Source organism: Helianthus annuus, chromosome 3 (genome assembly GCF_002127325.2).
Source record: "Helianthus annuus cultivar XRQ/B chromosome 3, HanXRQr2.0-SUNRISE, whole genome shotgun sequence".
Lineage (NCBI taxonomy): Eukaryota > Viridiplantae > Streptophyta > Magnoliopsida > Asterales > Asteraceae > Helianthus > Helianthus annuus.
In genome coordinates this window covers 169,637,624-169,658,044 of record NC_035435.2, presented here as the reverse complement: position 1 = coordinate 169,658,044, position 20,421 = coordinate 169,637,624, and the positions used below count along the sequence as shown (strand labels likewise).

General features: G+C 40.1%; 1 protein-coding gene across 1 annotated transcript; it reads left to right on the top strand.

The window, feature by feature from the left end:
- Nucleotides 1-2,015: 2,015 nt before the first annotated feature.
- Nucleotides 2,016-2,516, top strand: LOC110932564 (chaperone protein dnaJ 49). Its single transcript, XM_022175891.1, has one exon. It carries the CDS (start codon nt 2,016-2,018, stop codon nt 2,514-2,516), a length of 501 nt encoding a protein of 166 aa, XP_022031583.1.
- Nucleotides 2,517-20,421: the final 17,905 nt, after the last annotated feature.

Below are 20,421 nucleotides of genomic sequence, written 5' to 3'. Positions count from 1 at the left end.
GGTCCCCGGACCCCAATCTTTTTTAAAAATTTAGTTGATCCGGTATATTAAACTTTTCAAGGACCCCATAAAAATATTTAGTTGGACCCCATAGTATCAAGACTAAAGCTAGTGTGGTGGTTAATTCCTTGTTTTCTCAGGTTCGATCTTGCTTACAAGCTGGTTTTTTGAGTTTTTTCTTTTTCATCCAGTTGATAACTAGTTTTTTTAAACAAAATTGAACGTACAGAAGCCTGTCATTTTTGGGATTTTTTCAATAAATCATCCTGACCCGACCCAAACGACAACTGGCCCGAAAACTCTATCGTTTGCTTGCGGAAAAATCTGAATATCGAAAAAAATGGACCCCATTAGAAAAAAATCCTGGGTCCGCCACTGGTCAGGGGTGGACCTATGTCCTGATTGCTGAGTGTTACCGCTACGAACGTATCCTAGATCCGCCACTGCCCCATGTCCAAGACTTGATACAAAACTATTATCGAGTCGGGGCTCTCACTGGAAGCAGTATCTCTATTCCTACGGAGTAGAGTTAAGGTTGTCTACATCTTACCCTTCTAAAACCCAACCTTAGCTTTGCTATTAATGGGATTTATTTTACTGTTGTTGATGATGATGACATCTGTAAATCATAAAATAAAGTGCTATTGTAATTTCTAGTTACACGGCAAAATTCACACGTATTATCGAATGACAATTTGATCGATATTGGTGGTTTCACATAGTTTTGGTAAACGTATATTCCATTAACAACACTAGAACGGCTAAACCCGTTAACCATATAAAGACCAGAATGATACACGCATGAAGTGCATGAAAGAAGCCAAACCGTTGTGTTACGTTACTCATCGGTTGATTTTCTCGTCAGTTGATTGACTGTTGCCATTGTATTTAGGTTCACAGACATCTCAAATTCTTCTAAGCCTTGATCTGTTCGTTCGTAAAGGTTAATTAGTTGATTTCGCCTTCGGTTTCTCACCGTCGATCTATTAAAACTTTGATCCGTTCATATTTGTTAGTTTGTATATATATGTTTTCTAATTTACAGATTCATACTATAAAGTTGTATAGATTAAGGTTTTGATGATAACAGATAACCTAATCTCTTTGTACTTGGTTTAAATTTGTCTGATACGTACCCTACCCAAACCCACGTAATCAGTACACTCCTATGCAAGCATGAACGTTGCATTTCCTTTATTTCTTTAGTGCATTATGTTAATAGTAGTGAGCCGGACCGGCCTTGAGAATTCGCGTACCCTGTTCGAGCTCGAAAAAAACGTGCCCTTAGGCGTTAACGAAAGGTCTAAACCTAATGCCTAATGAGCTAAGAGGACCCGGGGTGGTTCACTAGTGATGGGTTCTAGTGATGGGAGCACCCAATCAAATCATGCCATGTCAGCACCCAATATTCTAGTGATAGTGATAGAAATGTAGTGGGGGTGGTATCACTAGTGATGGGGATTCCAATATACAAGTATTAATGCACAATGTACAAGTCATACCCTATCAAAACTCAAACTTCAACGCGTGACCACCATAACTCGTTATACTTCAACGCGTGATAGAAAACACCGGCGGCGGTGTTCCGTGGCCATTCAACGCGTTATGGTTGTCCATAACGTGACCGCCCCGGGTCACCTAATAACTAATTTATACTATAAGAATAGTTTTGTAAGTGGGTCTATGTTGGTGTTTGTATGGTCATACCTATTAATTTTATTTTTTTTACATATACATATCGGGTGTTTTTTAATATAAAATAACGTGTCTTTCGAAATATCGGGCTCTAGCCGGTGGTCCTCTCCGCCCACCCCCGTGGCCGCCCCTGGTTGTGGGTTCGTGATCAGTTTAGCGCACTAGGTTATTTCCATATGTTTCTGTTCGTGTAAGGTTATTTAACATTTTTTTGATCAACTTGTTAACGATTCGGTTCGTAACATTTATTTTTTGCAAATAAGGGTTATAGTAGGATTGATTTTGGCATCTTCGGTGTTGTGCAGTTTTGTTCAGTCATTATGGACGGTAATAAGGATGAGGCAATGAAGTGTGCTGCCAATGCAAAAGAGGCGATTTCATCTGGAAAAAAGGAGGCTGAAGGTTTGAATGAAGGGCCAAGTAATACCGAAGAACATGTACAAGTGGTTCATAAGATCAAAAGAAGCATGGATCATTATGAGATTTTGGGCGTTGGTAAAAGTTGTTCGGTTGAGGAGGTTAAGAAGGCTTACAAGAAGTTGGCGTTGAAAGTTCATCCGGATAAGAACAAAGCTCCTGGATCCGAGGAAGCGTTTAAGAAAGTTGGCGTGGCGTTTAAGTGTCTGAGTGATGATAACTTAAGAAGACAGTATGATCAAACAGATTTGGTTAAGGGAGATGGGAATAGTCAGCACTACAATGCTAAGAAACGAAGAACAAGACACAATATGTTTGATGATGCTTTTGATTTTGATAAAATTTTTAAGCCGTTTTTTTATCAAGGTGATGTGTTTCACCATTTTCGTAATTTCAATAAATGATGTTTTTGGCTGAACATTTGTTTGAATTTATGGGTTATATCATATAGTTTTGGTTGAACTTTTGCTTGAATTTTATGTCATTGTTTTGTTTTGTTAACTTATTTGAGGATCATCGATATTAATATTATAGATTATATGTATTTTATAATACTACTAGGTTATAACCCGTGAATACTCACGGGTTGGATATTTAAATTTTATTAATAATAAATGTTTATATAACATCTCAAGTGAGCTCCATGCTGCCATTTTTTTAATTTTGCATCTTCCATCACATGTGAAAACTTTGACCCTTTATAATTATATAAATGAATCGATAGATAACATGTCAAATTGGTAAAACAAAATATTAGCTAAAAAAGAAATAGGTTGAATGGGACAAATGTTGTCCAAAATGTATTTAAATTGTACGAAACTTCCCAAATGACTTCTTAAATTTATTTTTAAGGTTCAATAAGGAACGAACAAAAAAGTATTTTGGCGGTTTTGCCAACTTTAAATGACAGTTTCCTCCGTATTGCAGAGTTTGTAAATGGTAGAATAACATGTTCGTAAATGGTAGAATAACATGGCATGGCCAGAAAGGATTTTTTTTAAAAGGCAAGGTAAATATATTAAATCCAAAGAAATTCTGGAGATGATTAGATCAACTCATTACAACAAAGGGGGAAACAACAAACCCTACACTAATGTCATTGGAAAAAAGGACGACTCAACTAACAAAATTACACCATCCCCATAAGAAAAGTAGCTCTTTGACCTTGTCTACCAGTTGGTGTAATGAAGTCGCCATGCCGTTAACATTTTTTTGTGCTTGGCCATCCAAACTCTCCACATAGCCGCAAACATCACTGTTGTCAACACCTTCTTACACTTCTGATGTGTACTCCAGTTGGCCAGTTATTTACCCTGTGAAGCCAATCAACTACGCCTTCCCCGACTAACAAAACCAGGAGCCGCACCCAACAAAAAAGCTACAATGAGATAACCAATATTCTTTTTTATTTATGAATTGTGAACCAAATAAAGGGAAAAGACATTTAGAATAAGAGCCCAACCATAAACCATACAGTGTCCACATCTGAACCTTTGCTTCGGCCCTTTCGCAAACAATCAATTTGAGGGGGTTGGACCAGTTATTTTATGTATACAACAAATTTAAAACATAAAGACTACCTATAGGCTATAGCTACCCAAACATCCTACAAATCTCACCAAAGGGTAACTTCTAATGTCTGCACATAAGTAAATAGGTCAAAGTTGATATTAACACATTATGGAACAACCTTGATATTAAGATATGGTTTAAAATAACTAAGTATGACAACATTATGGAACATGGATTCATTATTGATGTTAAAAAAAGAGTTTTACACACAGGGCCACAAACTATTAGCTGAAAAGTAAAAAAAAAAACACATTTTTCTAATTTTTTGGTAGAAGTATAAGAACAGTTTGCACCTCTTGACCCGTTTAACCAATTTAATCTGTTTGACACGTTTCCATGATATGAATTGGTTAAAACTTAAAAATATAACCTATATAGTTGATAGGTTTTAAACCATTTGAAGGAATCTGAAAAAAATAAGGAAAACTTAAAAATATAACCTATATAACAAATTCCCCTTTTAATGAACAAACTAAAATTCACAAACAAAATGAAGAACTTGATTAAACCTATAAGCGAAGACCCAAACCTGAATTAACGGGTGAGAACAAAGGGTTGAACCTAAAAGCTCCATCAACGGCGAACACTACAAAACAAAGGCAATTCCATCAGCGACGAACACTACATAACATAATGAATGTCTGATGTGAACTCCAAAGTAAAGCATATTCCATTTACAATGATTGATTATTATTTTTTATTTTTTTGAGTCAACTTTATTAACCACCAAACACAATTACATCTTGGGCATGACCCACCAACCACATTTACCATTACAATTTAATTACTGAAACACAAATTTACTCCATTGAGTCCACTCCGATGATGCCGACTTTGAGAGTTTTTTTACCCAAAGAAAGCCAAAGTCTTTTATTTCATCCAGCAGGTTGCCGATCTCCATCTTCTCTGATCTAAACATGACCTCATTTCTTAATTTCCATAGTACTCAGCATGCCGTTAAGATGACCGACTACAACATTATTTTCTCTGTTTCTGATTCCACTGCCACCTCAAGATACTTCAGCAAATCCGAAATCTGGAAGGCAAACACATTTGGAATGGAGCACCAAGCTACATCGCATGAAATGAATAAGTGCTCTGTTGTCTCTTACTTGTCGTTGCAAAGAGGGCATATAGAAGAATTAACATTAATTCCCCTGCCAATTAGTGTCATTCGAGTCTGTAAGCGATTCTGATTAAGACGCCACCCAAAAATATTACCTTTTTGGGTAATAATTAGTTCCACATAAAGGGATTCGCATCCATTTGTAGCCCCTGCTAAGCAGGAGAGCTCGAATGGATTTAACCGAAAAGGCGCCATCCGAGCTCTCGACCCAGCTCCAACTTCCTCGCTCCTAAATTGAACGCCTTCCAGAATCGTTATACATTCCTGAAGTTCATCTCTTTCTTGATTAGTAGAGGGTGCAACACTTCAGTTCCAAGAAAAGGATAGAACTTTGCCTTCCCGCCTCAATCAACGAACAATTAAACAGAAATCAATAAGTTGATAAGGTCAAGATTGGATCAGGGTGTGTCACCGCTGCCATAGATCCGTTGCAGCTCAATCGTGCCGCCGTCGGACTAAGGTTCATGGAAAACCAACTTAGCCAAATAGAGAACATACAATAGAAAAAAGCTTACCAAAAAAGTGTCGGAAGTGGATCGAACCATAGCCGCTTGCCCGCCAGCTCGCCGCCGGCATCCACCATAACAATCACCATCATCAACGATTAACAAAGCCACATCAGAACCATATGAGAATGTCTTCATCACCCTAAATAGCATAAGTTAGCTAAAATACCCATTTTACCCCAAACCACGAAAGTGTACATGAGCTTAATAAATCCTCATTTTACTAACCTTAAATTTAAGCAGAGCAACCATAGGTCCATATGTTAAGCACATATAAACATTACTTGATAGTAAGCATAAAATACAAATAGGGTGAGGTTAGGTATGAAAGAAGCCCAAGAAGTATACAAACCCTTACTTAAGCCTCTTTTGTATATGAACCTTAAATCAAAACAGCCACTTGTGAAATAAAGGAATTTATGACTTAAAAGAACAATGAGTAAAGTAAAACCTTATCATTGTAAATGCAAAGATAAGAAACTCACACTAACAACAAATGACCAGGTGTACTGCTTCGCATGAGATTTGTACAACATCCAAATCATCTATCTCATTAGAGGAATATTGGCCAGTCTCCAAATGTAGCCCAACACAATTTTGTAATCCTTTTACAACATTTAGAGAATATGGACGTCGTAAATAATCTGTGTGCTTTGTATGCTATTAATATTCTTGAAACTAATTCAAACAGAAAAAGAATACCAGCGATATTTAAAAAGAATATAGCAGCTGATCTGTCATCCGATTGTGCAAGCCGGTTGACTAAGATCATTATAGCTTCATCCATTGTCCGAGTAATATTTTTTCCTACGTAAAGGATAATCCGGTAACCTAAGATAAACAGAAGAATAATATTAATATCAATGGCAAATCGAACGAACCCGAACTTCTATGATAGCCAATACATTTAAGCTTGATGTAACCCCTTTCGGGTGTAATTTATTTTTTAGCCAAAAACCGACTCATGCATTCCTTAAAATTCCTGATTTAACATCATATCATAAACTAATATAACCTAATCTGGCACGAAAATATAAAACTTGCCTCTTGATCAAACCGTAGCCATGACTACCCAACACCACCATATCAACACCCATCTTCTCCGCCACATCGTAGATCACATCCCTCATATCAGTGATATCCACTCTCATGTCCACCTTCACCTAAACAAAACAATCCAATTCACCAAACGTCATCTATAAGATTTAACGTTTGTAATTGAAATTCATTATTTTTGACCAAAACTTTTATTTCCAAAATTATTATTTTCGATATTGGACAACCTTTATTCTGTCCAAAAAAAGAAAAAAACTCCTTCGACTAACTCATTACCGAACTTATACGTAAAACCAAAATATCAAAACACCAAAAGGAGATTATTTAAGAAAAATAATTAAAGGCAAAGATAAGAAAACTCACGCTAACAACATTATTTTACCTAGTTGTTAAGCTAAGCACAAATCTTTAACAATCATCACCATTAAAGCATTCTTCAAATTATTTGAAAAAACTAAAAGCAACGTATACTATTAACTTTATCTGGAAAGTGATAAAAATCAAGTTTTACCAAAAAAGTTGGTTCTGAAGCAATTTATATTAAAGAAAAACTAAGATAAAAAAGGTTTTAAAATTTTATATGTTCATCCGTAACAAAAAAACTGAATGTTTACTGAAAAATCTAAACAAATTTTGTTTTTGGATGGAAATGATAACAAAATTGAAACCACAGTGACCCAGATTCAAAAGGTTTGAGTTTTGGACTAAAGTGACAAAAATGACCAAACTTCAAGGACCATTTTGGCAGTTTACTCTATATAATAATTAATAATGGAAGTCATAATTTAACAGAGGGCCATCAAACATTTGTAAGCACTTTATTAACTTTTGGTTCCCTTTTTAGTGACAAATATTTAATCACATGTAGTGCATATAAATTATAATATGATATTAGATCATATTGTTTGCTTTCTTAGAGTCTTAACATCAAGATGAATCAAAATTTAACACAAATGTCTACCAAAGTTGTTGTATATAATTATTTTACCTTGTTAAGTCAAGATATATCAACATTCATGTGTGCATTTGTTCAGAAAACATACGAAAATAAACATCAATATTGTGGAGAATGAATTAACAAATGAACCTGATGAGAAATTGAAAATCTCTCTCTAGAAATTATCCAAGTTTCTGCCACATCCAAATGTTGATCGAACAGATCGACACTTGACCATTCAAATAGTCTGGTATTGGATCGTCTTGGTTAAGTCAATTTAGCCAACCGATAAATTCATATAAAGGGCCCAAACACACCGTTGTCCAGGTCTGGTTCGCCATCGATCTTCTCAATTCTAGAGGTCCATAAAATGGTCACATGGAAATATATTATGGTTGAGAGCAACAGTAACAGATGCAACCAATGACACAAAGTAGTGGTATAATAAACTATACCCACAATAACATGCAAATGTAAAAGAGGTCATGTTGGTTACCTTATGATTTGCATAAAAGAGTTAACACATCAAATTGAGTGTTCAAGCAATGACCATTGTAATGCAATATCAACCAATTTAAAAGCAAGTGCATTAACATGACTTTCTGCAGATTTCTATTTCGTGATTTCTGTTTTTTACTAACATTTTTCAAATACTCTTGAAGAAAAATGCACGTGCAAGAAAAAGTACCAATTACATTTTTAATTTTGCAACTATATCCAATATTGCTCATTAATTCATTTAAACTATGGGGCGAATCACCAAACTTAAATAGCAAAATGCGACACAAATGAATGAAATACAATTGCTGTTAAACACGCATTATAAAATTAAGACATCAGCTACCAAAATTCAAATTACATATAAATCATCCAAAGTCGTTCAAAACATCAACCACATAAACAATAATCGTTTACATCTAATATGCCAAAATCACAATGTATCAGATATAACTCCAAAACTCAATCTGAAATACTTTATAGGCATCGTCAGTAATTGGTTGAAAGATCATTCTTAAACACAATCTACAAACTCCAAGAATCCAGATGCGACCAATCGATATATCATAAACAATGATCATTTCATAACAAAAGGTTCAAAACCTATTCAAATACCCAAAAAAATCACGCAAAAACATATATAATAAACGCCCAAATGTCAGATTCAAACACGCAATCTGAAAAGGCAAAGACGTGAACCGTCACGACACTCAAATCAGAAATTTGCACTCAACATCAAGGAATAATCGATTTTCACTCAGTATAATTAAACCCAAAACAAAAGACATCATATTATTTCATCAGTTAAATAAAAGATATCAAACTCAGTATCCGGATCGAAAGATGAAGAACAAAGGATGAAGAATGAAGTTTCTGTGGCGAAAAAAAAAAAGAAAAGAGAACGTAATCAAATCTGGTATCGTTAATCTAAACACATCGAAAGAACACAAAAATCATTCAATTGCACTTTGAATCAGAACAACAAAGGAATTTACGATTATATGTGAAAAACCGTATAAACTGTCACACCCTGGCTTTGCGGAAGCGTGGTTATTTTGGTGTGACTTCTTAATACCATAGCTTAATCATAACAAAGCTATATGAATTAAAAATATGCAAGATCATCCATTGATAATAAAATAGTAAAACATTGTCTTAACGGGTTAACACCCGACAACCATAACTTGTCTAAACATTACAAATGCAAACTTAAAGTAAACATGATTCAAGGACTGTGACTTGTCCAGGAAAGAGTCACAAGCCTCGAACCCTGGATGACCTCGGGCCTAATGCAGCGGAAAACAAGCCATACCGCGCCAGATCGTTAATTTCCTGAAATACATGTAAGTTGAAAAATCAACAATAATGTTGAGCGAGTTCATGCGAAAAATGAGTAATTAAACCTTTATCTTTATCAAAAACCCTGGTATGCAGCAAATAAGGAAAAAGAGATCACCAACGGTTTGCAAGGCCATTGATATGTGTAAATGCAAGTAGGAAGGCTCAAACCTAGCAAATTTATGCGTCGGGAACAAAGTCATCCCAAGGTCCGTTATGCTGGACCTGGGACTGGGCTCGCTACACCCAAATAGATCTACCGCTCCTGCCCCTCGGTCCCCACCCTGAGGATTAATGACCTCAAGTTTCCGCCTACCCATTCACATGATCTAAAAGTAACCCTCCTTACGCTAACCATACCATGTATAAAGTAATCATAATCATTGTAACATGTATTTCACCCCCGCAGTTTAGAAAACTGAAAACAGTCAAGAGAAAAGGGGGACATGAACTCACAGTGAATGCGTCACAATATCAAGTAATCCAAATATCCAAGTGCTGCGCAACGACCTACATGTGCTAATTCTATTAGACGGATGGCCGTGCTTTAGCTTCATAGTTTATATTTTCAGGAAACGGTTAGACAACCGCTCCGTGTATATACTTGATAACGTATTTTCCTTCCCAAGGATGGGGGAATTAATACATGTGTAATTATATCATTTTATTAAGTCCCACTTAATACATTTTATTTCTTATTCAAAAAATATAATTATTTTTCTCAAAAATAATATATTTCCTTTTCCACGTAATACTTTCCCAAAATAATATATTGACAACACATGCGTTTATGAATATTTCCGAATAAAGCGTAAGTTATGTTTTGGCGATTAAGTGGTAATGATAATTACCGTTGTAACTTATATTCTTGTCGTATAAGCGTTTGTATTATTTCAGGTTCGACAAGGTTTGTAAATATTATTTTTACTCTGAAAATAATATTTATACATCTTCACAAAATAATCATAAACAGTGTGGTGACAAAATATATTTACCGAATATATATTTATCACGTTTAGTTTTGTGAAAATCCCACCTCCGATTATTTAATAAATAAAGTCATGGCGAAATATGTTTTGTAAATATTTCCAAAAATAACTCTAACACTTGTGAATAATTCTAAGTGTTAAATTTTAGAAAAATTTCGCCAGAGTTTCCCCTGTAACTGGAGGTGGCCACGCTTTCAAGCGTATCATTTTCTTTTACAAAATCATTTCAACACTCCTTTTATTTCAATCAATCAATTTCCAACACATTAATCTTGTCGATAAGTATGTAAAATCGCATCATTTCATGAACTTGTAGTTTTTCTAAAAACTACGGTGTAGATCTCGTTATAATCAATGGATCTATGTGTAAAATGATTTAGTCTCGTAAAAACCCAGTTTTTATCACAAATCCTCCTTTACAACTTCCCGACAACTTTTATAAAAATGGTTATTTTTGTCGGATCTTTCGTTTCACAAGTGTTTTTACACTTGTAGTTCATAGAAATCATCTTTTATTAACATGTTATCCACTTTTATAAAACATGATTTTCTCAACACCCGGTTCTACGAATATACCACTTGTACATACGTAGATCGGCTCGTTTTAAATACTATTTCCCGCGTCAAAACACTTTTACACAAGTTCATGTTTCCCGTGTGGTGGAGTTTCACCTTTTAACCCTCGTACCGCTAGAAACAAGTGTATGTCAAGATTCGGGATCTTAACAAAGTCGGGTTAAACGATGATAAGAGCCACCACAACGTAGATCGGTCCTCAATAATCAACATATTCGAATACTACGACTTTTACACGCGACATGACCTTTTATCCAACGATATTCGAGTTTTAGTAGACTTTAAAGATTCAAAAGATGGGTTACCGACTTTTAACCGTTAAAAATCCTTTTAACCACTTTAGATATGATTAAAAACGAGTTTTAAATGTTATACCTCTAGCTCGGGGCTAGGGAAGAATCTAGTCGAAAATGGCGTGGATAAAAGCAAATGCACGTGGTCCTTTAGCTTCCGTTTGCTCCAAGCTCCGTTGTAGGTGATCCCCGTCACTAGTATATGCTTGGAATGGAGAGACACGAACCGAAAAATGGATGGATGGTGGTGGGTGGCTACGGCCGTGAGGGAGCACAAGAGGGAGAGAGAGAGTGAGTTGATGAGTGTGTGTGTTCTATGTGTGAGTGTGTGTATTTATAGAGAAAATTTTCGTTATCGCCCAACGGTTTCTTGTTCTAGATATCCACAAACCCAATATAATATAATAAAAGTGTACCCCCCCTTGTCCCATCATCTTGGCCGATTTCATTAGGGTGGTGGGACCACCCGGTTGGATCTCGATTGTTCAGTTACAGTTTAGTTAAGTTAAGTCGGTTAAGTTTAGGGTTTAACCCCGTTAGTTGTTTAATGCGTTATAATGCGGGTGTTAGGGTAATCAGGGACCCTAACTGGCTCAGAAAAATGCCAATAATATTTATGGCAATATTTTTATGCTCCGGGTATTGTCCGGTTGTTCGGTTGGATAGTAATCCGTTAAAGTGCTTAAGTAATCTTTTAAGCGTCATAAATAATACTTTTAGCGACACAATTTATTCTGCAAAGTGTCAGGAATAATTTCTCATGTTTTGGCACTTTATTAATTAGCTAGAAGCTAGTATGTTGATAAAAGTGCTGTGTTTCGTGCTTAAAGTATGTTTTAGGCACATCCAAATCTCTATATCTTATCCCTAGAGACGTAATCATACAACCCTTGTATACCTACACACACTATGGGTGTAGTAAAATAATTCTGGCTCATACAGGCCTTTAGAGGCAGTGTTTGCCTGATGCTGGCTATATCAGCATGTTCAATAGGTTATCCGTTCAAATGCTACTGTGCTTTTGTGCATCATATTTGTCACTAAAGTTCAGTAATTAAGTAATGTAGTGACGGAAATCAAAGTATGATGCAGACATGTACAGTTATCAGAAATCAAGTAGCAGTTTATCAGCAAACTCAGTAAAGCACAGTAATTAAGCAATAATTAATAGTTAATTAGGTCGTACGGATACCTGGTTTTGAGTGAGTTGTCACATTCTCCCCCCGTTAAATAAATTTCGTCCCGAAATTTTAAATTCTGCTTGTAGAAGCAGGGTTCTTAGGAAACAGGTGGGGGTATTTCTCTTTCATTCGGTCCGCACGCTCCCAGGTGAATTCAGGACCGTGTCTAGCATTCCAGCGAACTTTGACGAGCTTGACACTGCTCCGGCGGGTCTTGTTTATTTTCCAATCTGTGACCTCGACAGGTTCCTCAACAAAGTGGAGCGTGTCATCAATATGAATTTCGTCGGTAGGAATGGCAACGTTAACTTGAGTTGGACTCCTCTTTAGATTGGATACATGAAATGTATCGTGAACGTTATTCAGCTCGGCAGGTAGATCCAACTTGTATGCTACGGTTCCAATTCTTTCCAAAACCTTGAAAGGACCAATGTAGCGCGGATTCAACTTCCCACGCTTCCCAAAGCGTGCCACACCCTTCCAGGGTGATACCTTCAACAAAACCATATCCCCAACCTCGAACTCTTGAGGTTTCCTTTTCAGATCTGCGTAGGTCTTTTGACGATCACGAGCCGTGCTAATGCGATCTCGAATCTGTGCAATCTTATCTGTAGTTTCCTGAACTACATCGGGACCTACCAATTGTCTATCACCCGCGTCAGACCAACAAAGCGGCGACCTGCACTTGCGCCCATATAAAGCTTCGAACGGCGCGGCACCAATACTGGTGTGGTAGCTGTTGTTGTATGAAAACTCCACCAGGGGTAAATGCTTATCCCAGCTACCACCTAAATCCATCACAAATGCTCTCAGCATGTCTTCCAACGTCTGAATCGTCCGCTCACTTTGGCCGTCGGTCTGCGGGTGAAACGCGGTGCTCATATTCAACTTTGAACCAAAAGCTTCCTGGAAGGATTGCCATATCCTCGATACGAACCTTCCGTCTCTATCAGAAATAATCGAGAGAGGTACTCCATGGCGTGTAACAATCTCTCTCATGTAGGTTTCAGCCAATTTGCTTGTATTATCCTTCTCGCGGATAGGTAAGAAGTGTGCTGACTTCGTTAAGCGATCCACTATCACCCAGATAGTGTCATGACCTCTTGGCGTTCTTGGCAACTTCGTAATAAAATCCATGGAGATTTCTTCCCACTTCCATTGGGGAATTTTTGGTTGTTGCAGAAGCCCCGAAGGCTTCTGGTATTCTGCCTTGACCTTAGCGCAAGTTAAACATTTGCTCACGTAAATAGCAACATCGCCTTTCATCCTAGGCCACCAGTAATAATCTTTAAGATCCTGGTACATCTTATCCGCTCCAGGGTGGATAGAGTACCGTGACTTGTGAGCTTCTTCAAAGATAACCTCTCTTAAACCACCAAACAGAGGAACCCAAATCCTTTTCCCAAAACACAATGTTCCTTCCCTGTTTGGCACCAACATCTTCTCCATCCCACGGAGATATTCTGCCTCAAGGTTTCCCTCCTTGAGAGCTTCCTTCTGTGCTGCACGAACGCGTGAGGAAAGATCGGTTTGAATAATCATTTCCATAGCCCTAACCCTTATGGGCTTGATTCTCTCTTTACGACTTAGGGCATCGGCGACCACATTTGCCTTCCCTGGATGATACTTGATTTCGCAGTCGTAGTCGTTTAGCAGCTCGACCCATCGCCTTTGCCTCATATTCAACTCCTTCTGGTTGAATATATGCTGGAGGCTCTTGTGATCTGTAAAGATCGTACACTTTGTACCATAAAGGTAGTGTCTCCAGATCTTCAAAGCAAAGACCACTGTGCCTAGCTCCAAATCATGCGTGGTATAGTTCTTTTCATGCACCTTCAGTTGGCGTGATGCGTAGGCAATAACCTTTTGACGTTGCATCAACACACAACTCAATCCTTGACGCGATGCGTCGCAGTATACCACGAAATCGTCAGTGCCTTCTGGTAGAGCTAAGATTGGCGCGTTGCAAAGCTTATCTTTCAATGTCTGAAACGCTTCACCCTGTTTGATTCCCCAATCAAACTTCTTATCCTTTTGCGTGAGGAGTGTTAACGGTTGAGCAATCTTTGAAAAATCCTCAATGAACCTTCGATAATAGCCAGCCAAACCCAAGAATTGCCGAATCTCGGTTGGCGTTTTTGGCGTTTCCCAATTTTTGATCGCTTCGATCTTGGTCGGGTCCACATGAATCCCACCTTCATTTACCACATGTCCAAGAAATTGGACTTCTCTTAGCCAAAACTCGCACTTAGAGAACTTGGCATACAACTGCTCCTTTCTCAGCAACTCTAAAATAGCTCTAAGATGTTGCTCGTGCTCAGCCTTCGTCTTCGAATAAATCAGAATATCATCAATGAATACGATCACGAACTTATCCAAGTACGGCTTACAAACTCGGTTCATCAAATCCATGAACACTGCAGGTGCGTTTGTCAAACCAAACGGCATAACCAGAAACTCGTAATGCCCATAACGAGTTCTGAAGGCTGTCTTCGGAATACTCTCCTCTTGTATCCGTAGCTGATGGTATCCAGATCGAAGATCGATCTTGGAGTAAAAGCTTGAACCTTGAAGTTGGTCGAACAGATCATCAATCCTTGGCAAAGGATACCTATTCTTGATCGTCAGCTTGTTCAACTCTCTGTAGTCGATGCACATACGGAAACTACCATCCTTCTTCTTGACAAACAAAACTGGAGCTCCCCAAGGCGAGAAGCTTGGTCGGATAAAACCCTTATCTAACAACTCTTGAAGTTGCGTCGACAGTTCTTGCATCTCAGACGGAGCAAGTCTATAAGGTGCCTTAGCCACAGGCGCAGCGCCCGGAACTAAGTCGATGCGAAACTCCACTTGCCTTTGAGGTGGCAAGCCAGGCAAGTCTTCTGGAAAGACTTCTGGGTATTCCCTCACGACAGGGATGTCTTCGATCTTCGGCTCAGCAGCCTTCTTATCCACAATATGTGCTAGAAAAGCAACACATCCTTTCCTCAACACTTCCTTGCTTTCAGGCAGCTAATCATCCTTAACGGCGTCTCACGCTTCTCCCCATGAACAACAATGGTCTCACCATCATCGGTCGGGATACGAATAATCTTCTCGTGACAAACTATCTCCGCCTTGTTGCTCGATAACCAATCCATCCCTACTACCACGTCGAAGCTTCCCAACTGGACTGGTAGTAGATCGAGAGCAAACTCAAGCTCTCCTAATTCGATTACGCAACCTCTAATCACTTCATTGGCTTCCACTAACTTCCCATTTGCTAATTCGATCGAGTAAGGAATATCTAACTTACTAGCGGCTAAACCAAGCATGTTTCTAAATTCTAGCGATACGAAGCTATAATCGGCACCAGTATCAAACAAAACGGATGCATAGCGATGATTTACAGGGAACGTACCAGTGACAACATTAGGATCCTGGCGCGCTTCCCTGGCCTCCATGTTGAAAACTCTTCCACGTGCCTGGTTTAATTCTGGGCAATTCCTCTTGAAATGCCCTTGATCTCCACAATTAAAACATCCGGGCCTCTGCCCGTTCCCACCATTGTTTCCAGCTTGGTGGTTTCCCTGGTTTCGGTTCACTGTGCCTGCTTGGTTAGCATGATTAACACGGTTTCCATCACCTCCCTGATTTCCTTGTGGGCGGTTCCCATTACCACCACGGTTATTCCTATTCCCATATCCTCCTTGACCTCCCCGGCCAGCAGTGGTCCAACAAGTCTCCTTCAGGTGGCCAACCTTTCCACATGCTTCACAAACTTTCAACCCACAACGACCAGAGTGATGCTTTTGGCATGAGTTGCACTTGGGTTGTGCACCCATGTATCCCTTCCCTTTCTTTCTACCACCAGCTGAATCATGAGCTGGCGCATTCGACTCTCCCTTTTTAACCACCGTCCCGGTGCTTTGCTTGAAACTCGAAAACTTCCGCTTATTACCACCAGATGACTCCACATGAGTCTCCTTTTTCTTGGGTTCAATCTCATCGAACTTGTTCAACCGAATCGCCTCTTCGGTGAGAGCCACACTTAGATCAATGGCTTCTGTGATGGTTGCAGGTTTGGAAGAAGTCACCATACTGATTATCTGAGGAGCCAATCCCCAGATGAAGCGCTCAATCCTTTTGAACTCAGGCGTAACCATATAGGGTACCACATGCGACAGATCGTGGAACCTCTGAACATACTCTGCTATCTTCGAACCTTCCATCTTCAGGTGCCAGAACTCGGTCTCTAACCTCTGGATTTCCGCGCGAGAACAGTACTTCTTACGCATAAGCTCTTTCAATTCAGCCCAGGTTAGTGCGTAAGCGGCGGCTTCGCCAAGGGTCTGGACCTGTAGATTCCACCAGGATAGGGCTCCATCCACAAATAGCCCTGAGATGTAAGTGACTTGCTGATCCACAGCGCACTTGCTCATGCGAAGTACGGACTCGGTCTTCTCTGCCCAGCGGACGAAAGCAACAGCACCACCTGTGCCGTCGAAGTTTATGGGCTTACAGTCCAAAAATTGTTTGTAGGTGCACCCTGCACATACATCACATCATAGGAACGGCATTAGCATCTGCTAAAGGAATCCATTTAGGCCATGGTATGTCTTAATGACTTAGGGTTACCATGAGGAGGATTTTGGTTGCCGTTGATGTTCGAGCTACTTCCGCTTGGTCCTCCTTGCGAGGCAGCATATTGAGCAATGGCGGCAGCAATAACTTGCTGTAGTTCTTCAGGAGTAGTGGGCATCGGCTGCGGTTGACGTCTGGGTGCCATCTTCTAAAGATGCGTACGTCGATTAGGCCATAATAAACATACGTATATAGTAATAGTAATAGCATATAACATCTCATGTTATCAATATATATCACACACAACATCCCATGTCCCAACATCCCATGTTGCAAATATCATACATACAACATCCCATGTCACAAAACATAAATAAGCAATTAAGTAAATCAGATATGGTGAGAATACGGCGATTGTTATATATATCGAGACCATAATGTGGTAAAGGTATCAGTACGTCACTGTATCATACAATCACAAATCAAATAGGGGTTACATCACCCCTGTCAAAAACAATATCACATCAGTGTCACATACATCCAGTACATCAACAAATATCAACAAAAATCAGTATCGTCAGATGGTCTCCAAAAGGCTGTGCAGTCACAATCGCGGTCGTCTCACCATCGCCTACCACTATGGTACCAATGAGCCCTATGCGGATGGGGGTGGAGGAGGGGGAAAGTGAGTGTAGAGTAAGCGGCGTAAATGAAGCCAATCCTCCTCCATCGCCTGCTGAGTGCGAATAACAGATGCAATCTGCTGCTCCATAGTCGTAAGTCGGGCAGCAAAGTCAGGAGGTAATGATCGAAAAGGCTGAAAAGATGAAGATGTCTGACCAAGATATGGACCTAGTGATAACTGAGCTCTCTCGAGCTCCTGGAGTCGCTGTGTATGGGAATCATGCTGATGGACAAAGGACATCAAGACGTCCTCAATGGTATGTCCCATATGGAATGGATGATATGGATCAGTAGGTGGCATCGGTGAGGAAGATGACCAAAGCAGTGTCATGCTGGTGGGATCGAATGGTGCTACATGAACAGAAGATGGAACAGGTGTCATCTGAGGCATGAAGGGCATAGGCATCGGGATGTGCCCAAAGGGGTGGGCTGAAGAGCCCTCTCCAGGCCCTGCTGGAGGTACAAACGGTGGGATCTGAAACGTAAATTCAGTATGATGTGCCTCAGTGTGATGTGGTGGAAGCGGTGGAACATCCTCGTCAGCCGGTATCCAACCGTGCTGAGCCTCCTCATCAGGCGGATCCATATGCTCTGCAAATAAAGCGTGCTCAGGCTCAATGGGTACAGGATCAAAAGGAGCAATGACAGGATCAACATGATCGACATGGTGGTCAACAGGGACGTCAGCAATCAAAGGTGGGTCAACAAAAGGATCAACAGCATGATCATCAGCTAACAAAGGGACGTCATCAACAGGAAGATCGCCAACTGGCGGGTCAGCCAAAACAGGATCGACAGGAACATCATCATGCACCAAGTCATGCTCATGTACAGGATCGAAAGCAGCTGCCTGCTCTGGGGCTACGGCAGGCTCCGGGTCGTCAAACGCCATATCAAAATCAAAGTCTGGATCAATGGGACCGATAGGATCGACGGGATCAACAGGGTCCTCCATATGATGGTCCATAGGAATATACTCAATGTCGCGGTCAGGATCAAATCCTGGAGGAAAAACGGGATCGGAGTCCTCAATAACGTCGTGCTCAAATACAAGGCTCGGAATGGGGGCGGCAGAAGATGCCTGATCAGGGTCCGAGTCATGAACAAAATGCTGAATGCTCACCTCGTGAGACGGAGCAGAAGCCACAGACTCAAAAGAGTCTGGGACTGGTGAGTGGACGGGCGAGTCTCCAGCTGGGGCATCAGCAATCATCAAGAGACCGCCAGCGGGTAAAGGGGCTGCATCAGGATCCTCGTCCTCAAAAGGCTCGTCCTCGTAGAGATCAATGTCGCCGTCAGCCTCGGCGTCTAGTAATAGCTCGTGTGCTGGATAAGAAGCAAGAGGAATCGGAGCTGGAATCACAACAAGGGGAAGATACTCAGCAGGATCGCCATCAATAGGCTCATAGGCACCCTCGGGTAAAGCGAAGGGCAAGGAGTCATCATCGTCCGTGCTCGTGTAGTCTGAGGTATGCACCTCATGCTCCGATGACACAATGTCATCCGACACTATGGGTAGAGGTCCAGTGGTATCTGAGTCTCCGGTGTCTGATGTATCCATGTGTCTGTATCACAATCACAAGTATGCACAAATAATCAGTAAAGCAGGTAATCACATAAGTTACCAAATAATAATCACATAATCCACCTAGTCCCACTAGCCTCCCAGCCTCCCAGACTGTCCTTCCTAGTCCCACTAGCCAACTTTCCCAGCCTCCCAGACTGACTTCCTAGTCCCACTAGCAAACTTTCCCAGCCTCCCAGACTGACTCCCTAGTCCCACTAGCAAATTCTCCCAGCCACCCAGACTGACTCCCTAGTCCCACTAGCAAACTTTCCCAGCCTCTCAGACTGACTCCCTAGTCCCACTAGACAACTACCTCGATCCATTAGATCGAGCCTCGGCCTCCCAGACCGAGCCTCAGTCTCCCAGACCGAGCCTCAGCCTCCCAGACTGAGCCTAAAAATAATAAATAAAATATGCTCAACATTTGTTTATAAAAACGTTTTGGATCTGGACTTAAGTGGTATGCAGGAAAAATGTTTTCGTGAGAGCCCTAGTGATCATAGTCTAGACTCGAGAAGGAATCCTAGTTCGCTATGATCAGAGCTCTGATACCAAGCTGTCACACCCTGGCTTTGCGGAAGCGTGGTTATTTTGGTGTGACTTCTTAATACCATAGCTTAATCATAACAAAGCTATATGAATTAAAAATATGCAAGATCATCCATTGATAATAAAATAGTAAAACATTGTCTTAACGGGTTAACACCCGACAACCATAACTTGTCTAAACATTACAAATGCAAACTTAAAGTAAACATGATTCAAGGACTGTGACTTGTCCAGGAAAGAGTCACAAGCCTCGAACCCTGGATGACCTCGGGCCTAATGCAGCGGAAAACAAGCCATACCGCGCCAGATCGTTAATTTCCTGAAATACATGTAAGTTGAAAAATCAACAATAATGTTGAGCGAGTTCATGCGAAAAATGAGTAATTAAACCTTTATCTTTATCAAAAACCCTGGTATGCAGCAAATAAGGAAAAAGAGATCACCAACGGTTTGCAAGGCCATTGATATGTGTAAATGCAAGTAGGAAGGCTCAAACCTAGCAAATTTATGCGTCGGGAACAAAGTCATCCCAAGGTCCGTTATGCTGGACCTGGGACTGGGCTCGCTACACCCAAATAGATCTACCGCTCCTGCCCCTTGGTCCCCACCCTGAGGATTAATGACCTCAAGTTTCCGCCTACCCATTCACATGATCTAAAAGTAACCCTCCTTACGCTAACCATACCATGTATAAAGTAATCATAATCATTGTAACATGTATTTCACCCCCGCAGTTTAGAAAACTGAAAACAGTCAAGAGAAAAGGGGGACATGAACTCACAGTGAATGCGTCACAATATCAAGTAATCCAAATATCCAAGTGCTGCGCAACGACCTACATGTGCTAATTCTATTAGACGGATGGCCATGCTTT

Bases quoted from the DNA above. Each gene is read 5' to 3' on its own strand.
- LOC110932564 (XM_022175891.1), top strand. From the start codon at position 2,016: ATGGACGGTAATAAGGATGAGGCAATGAAGTGTGCTGCCAATGCAAAA.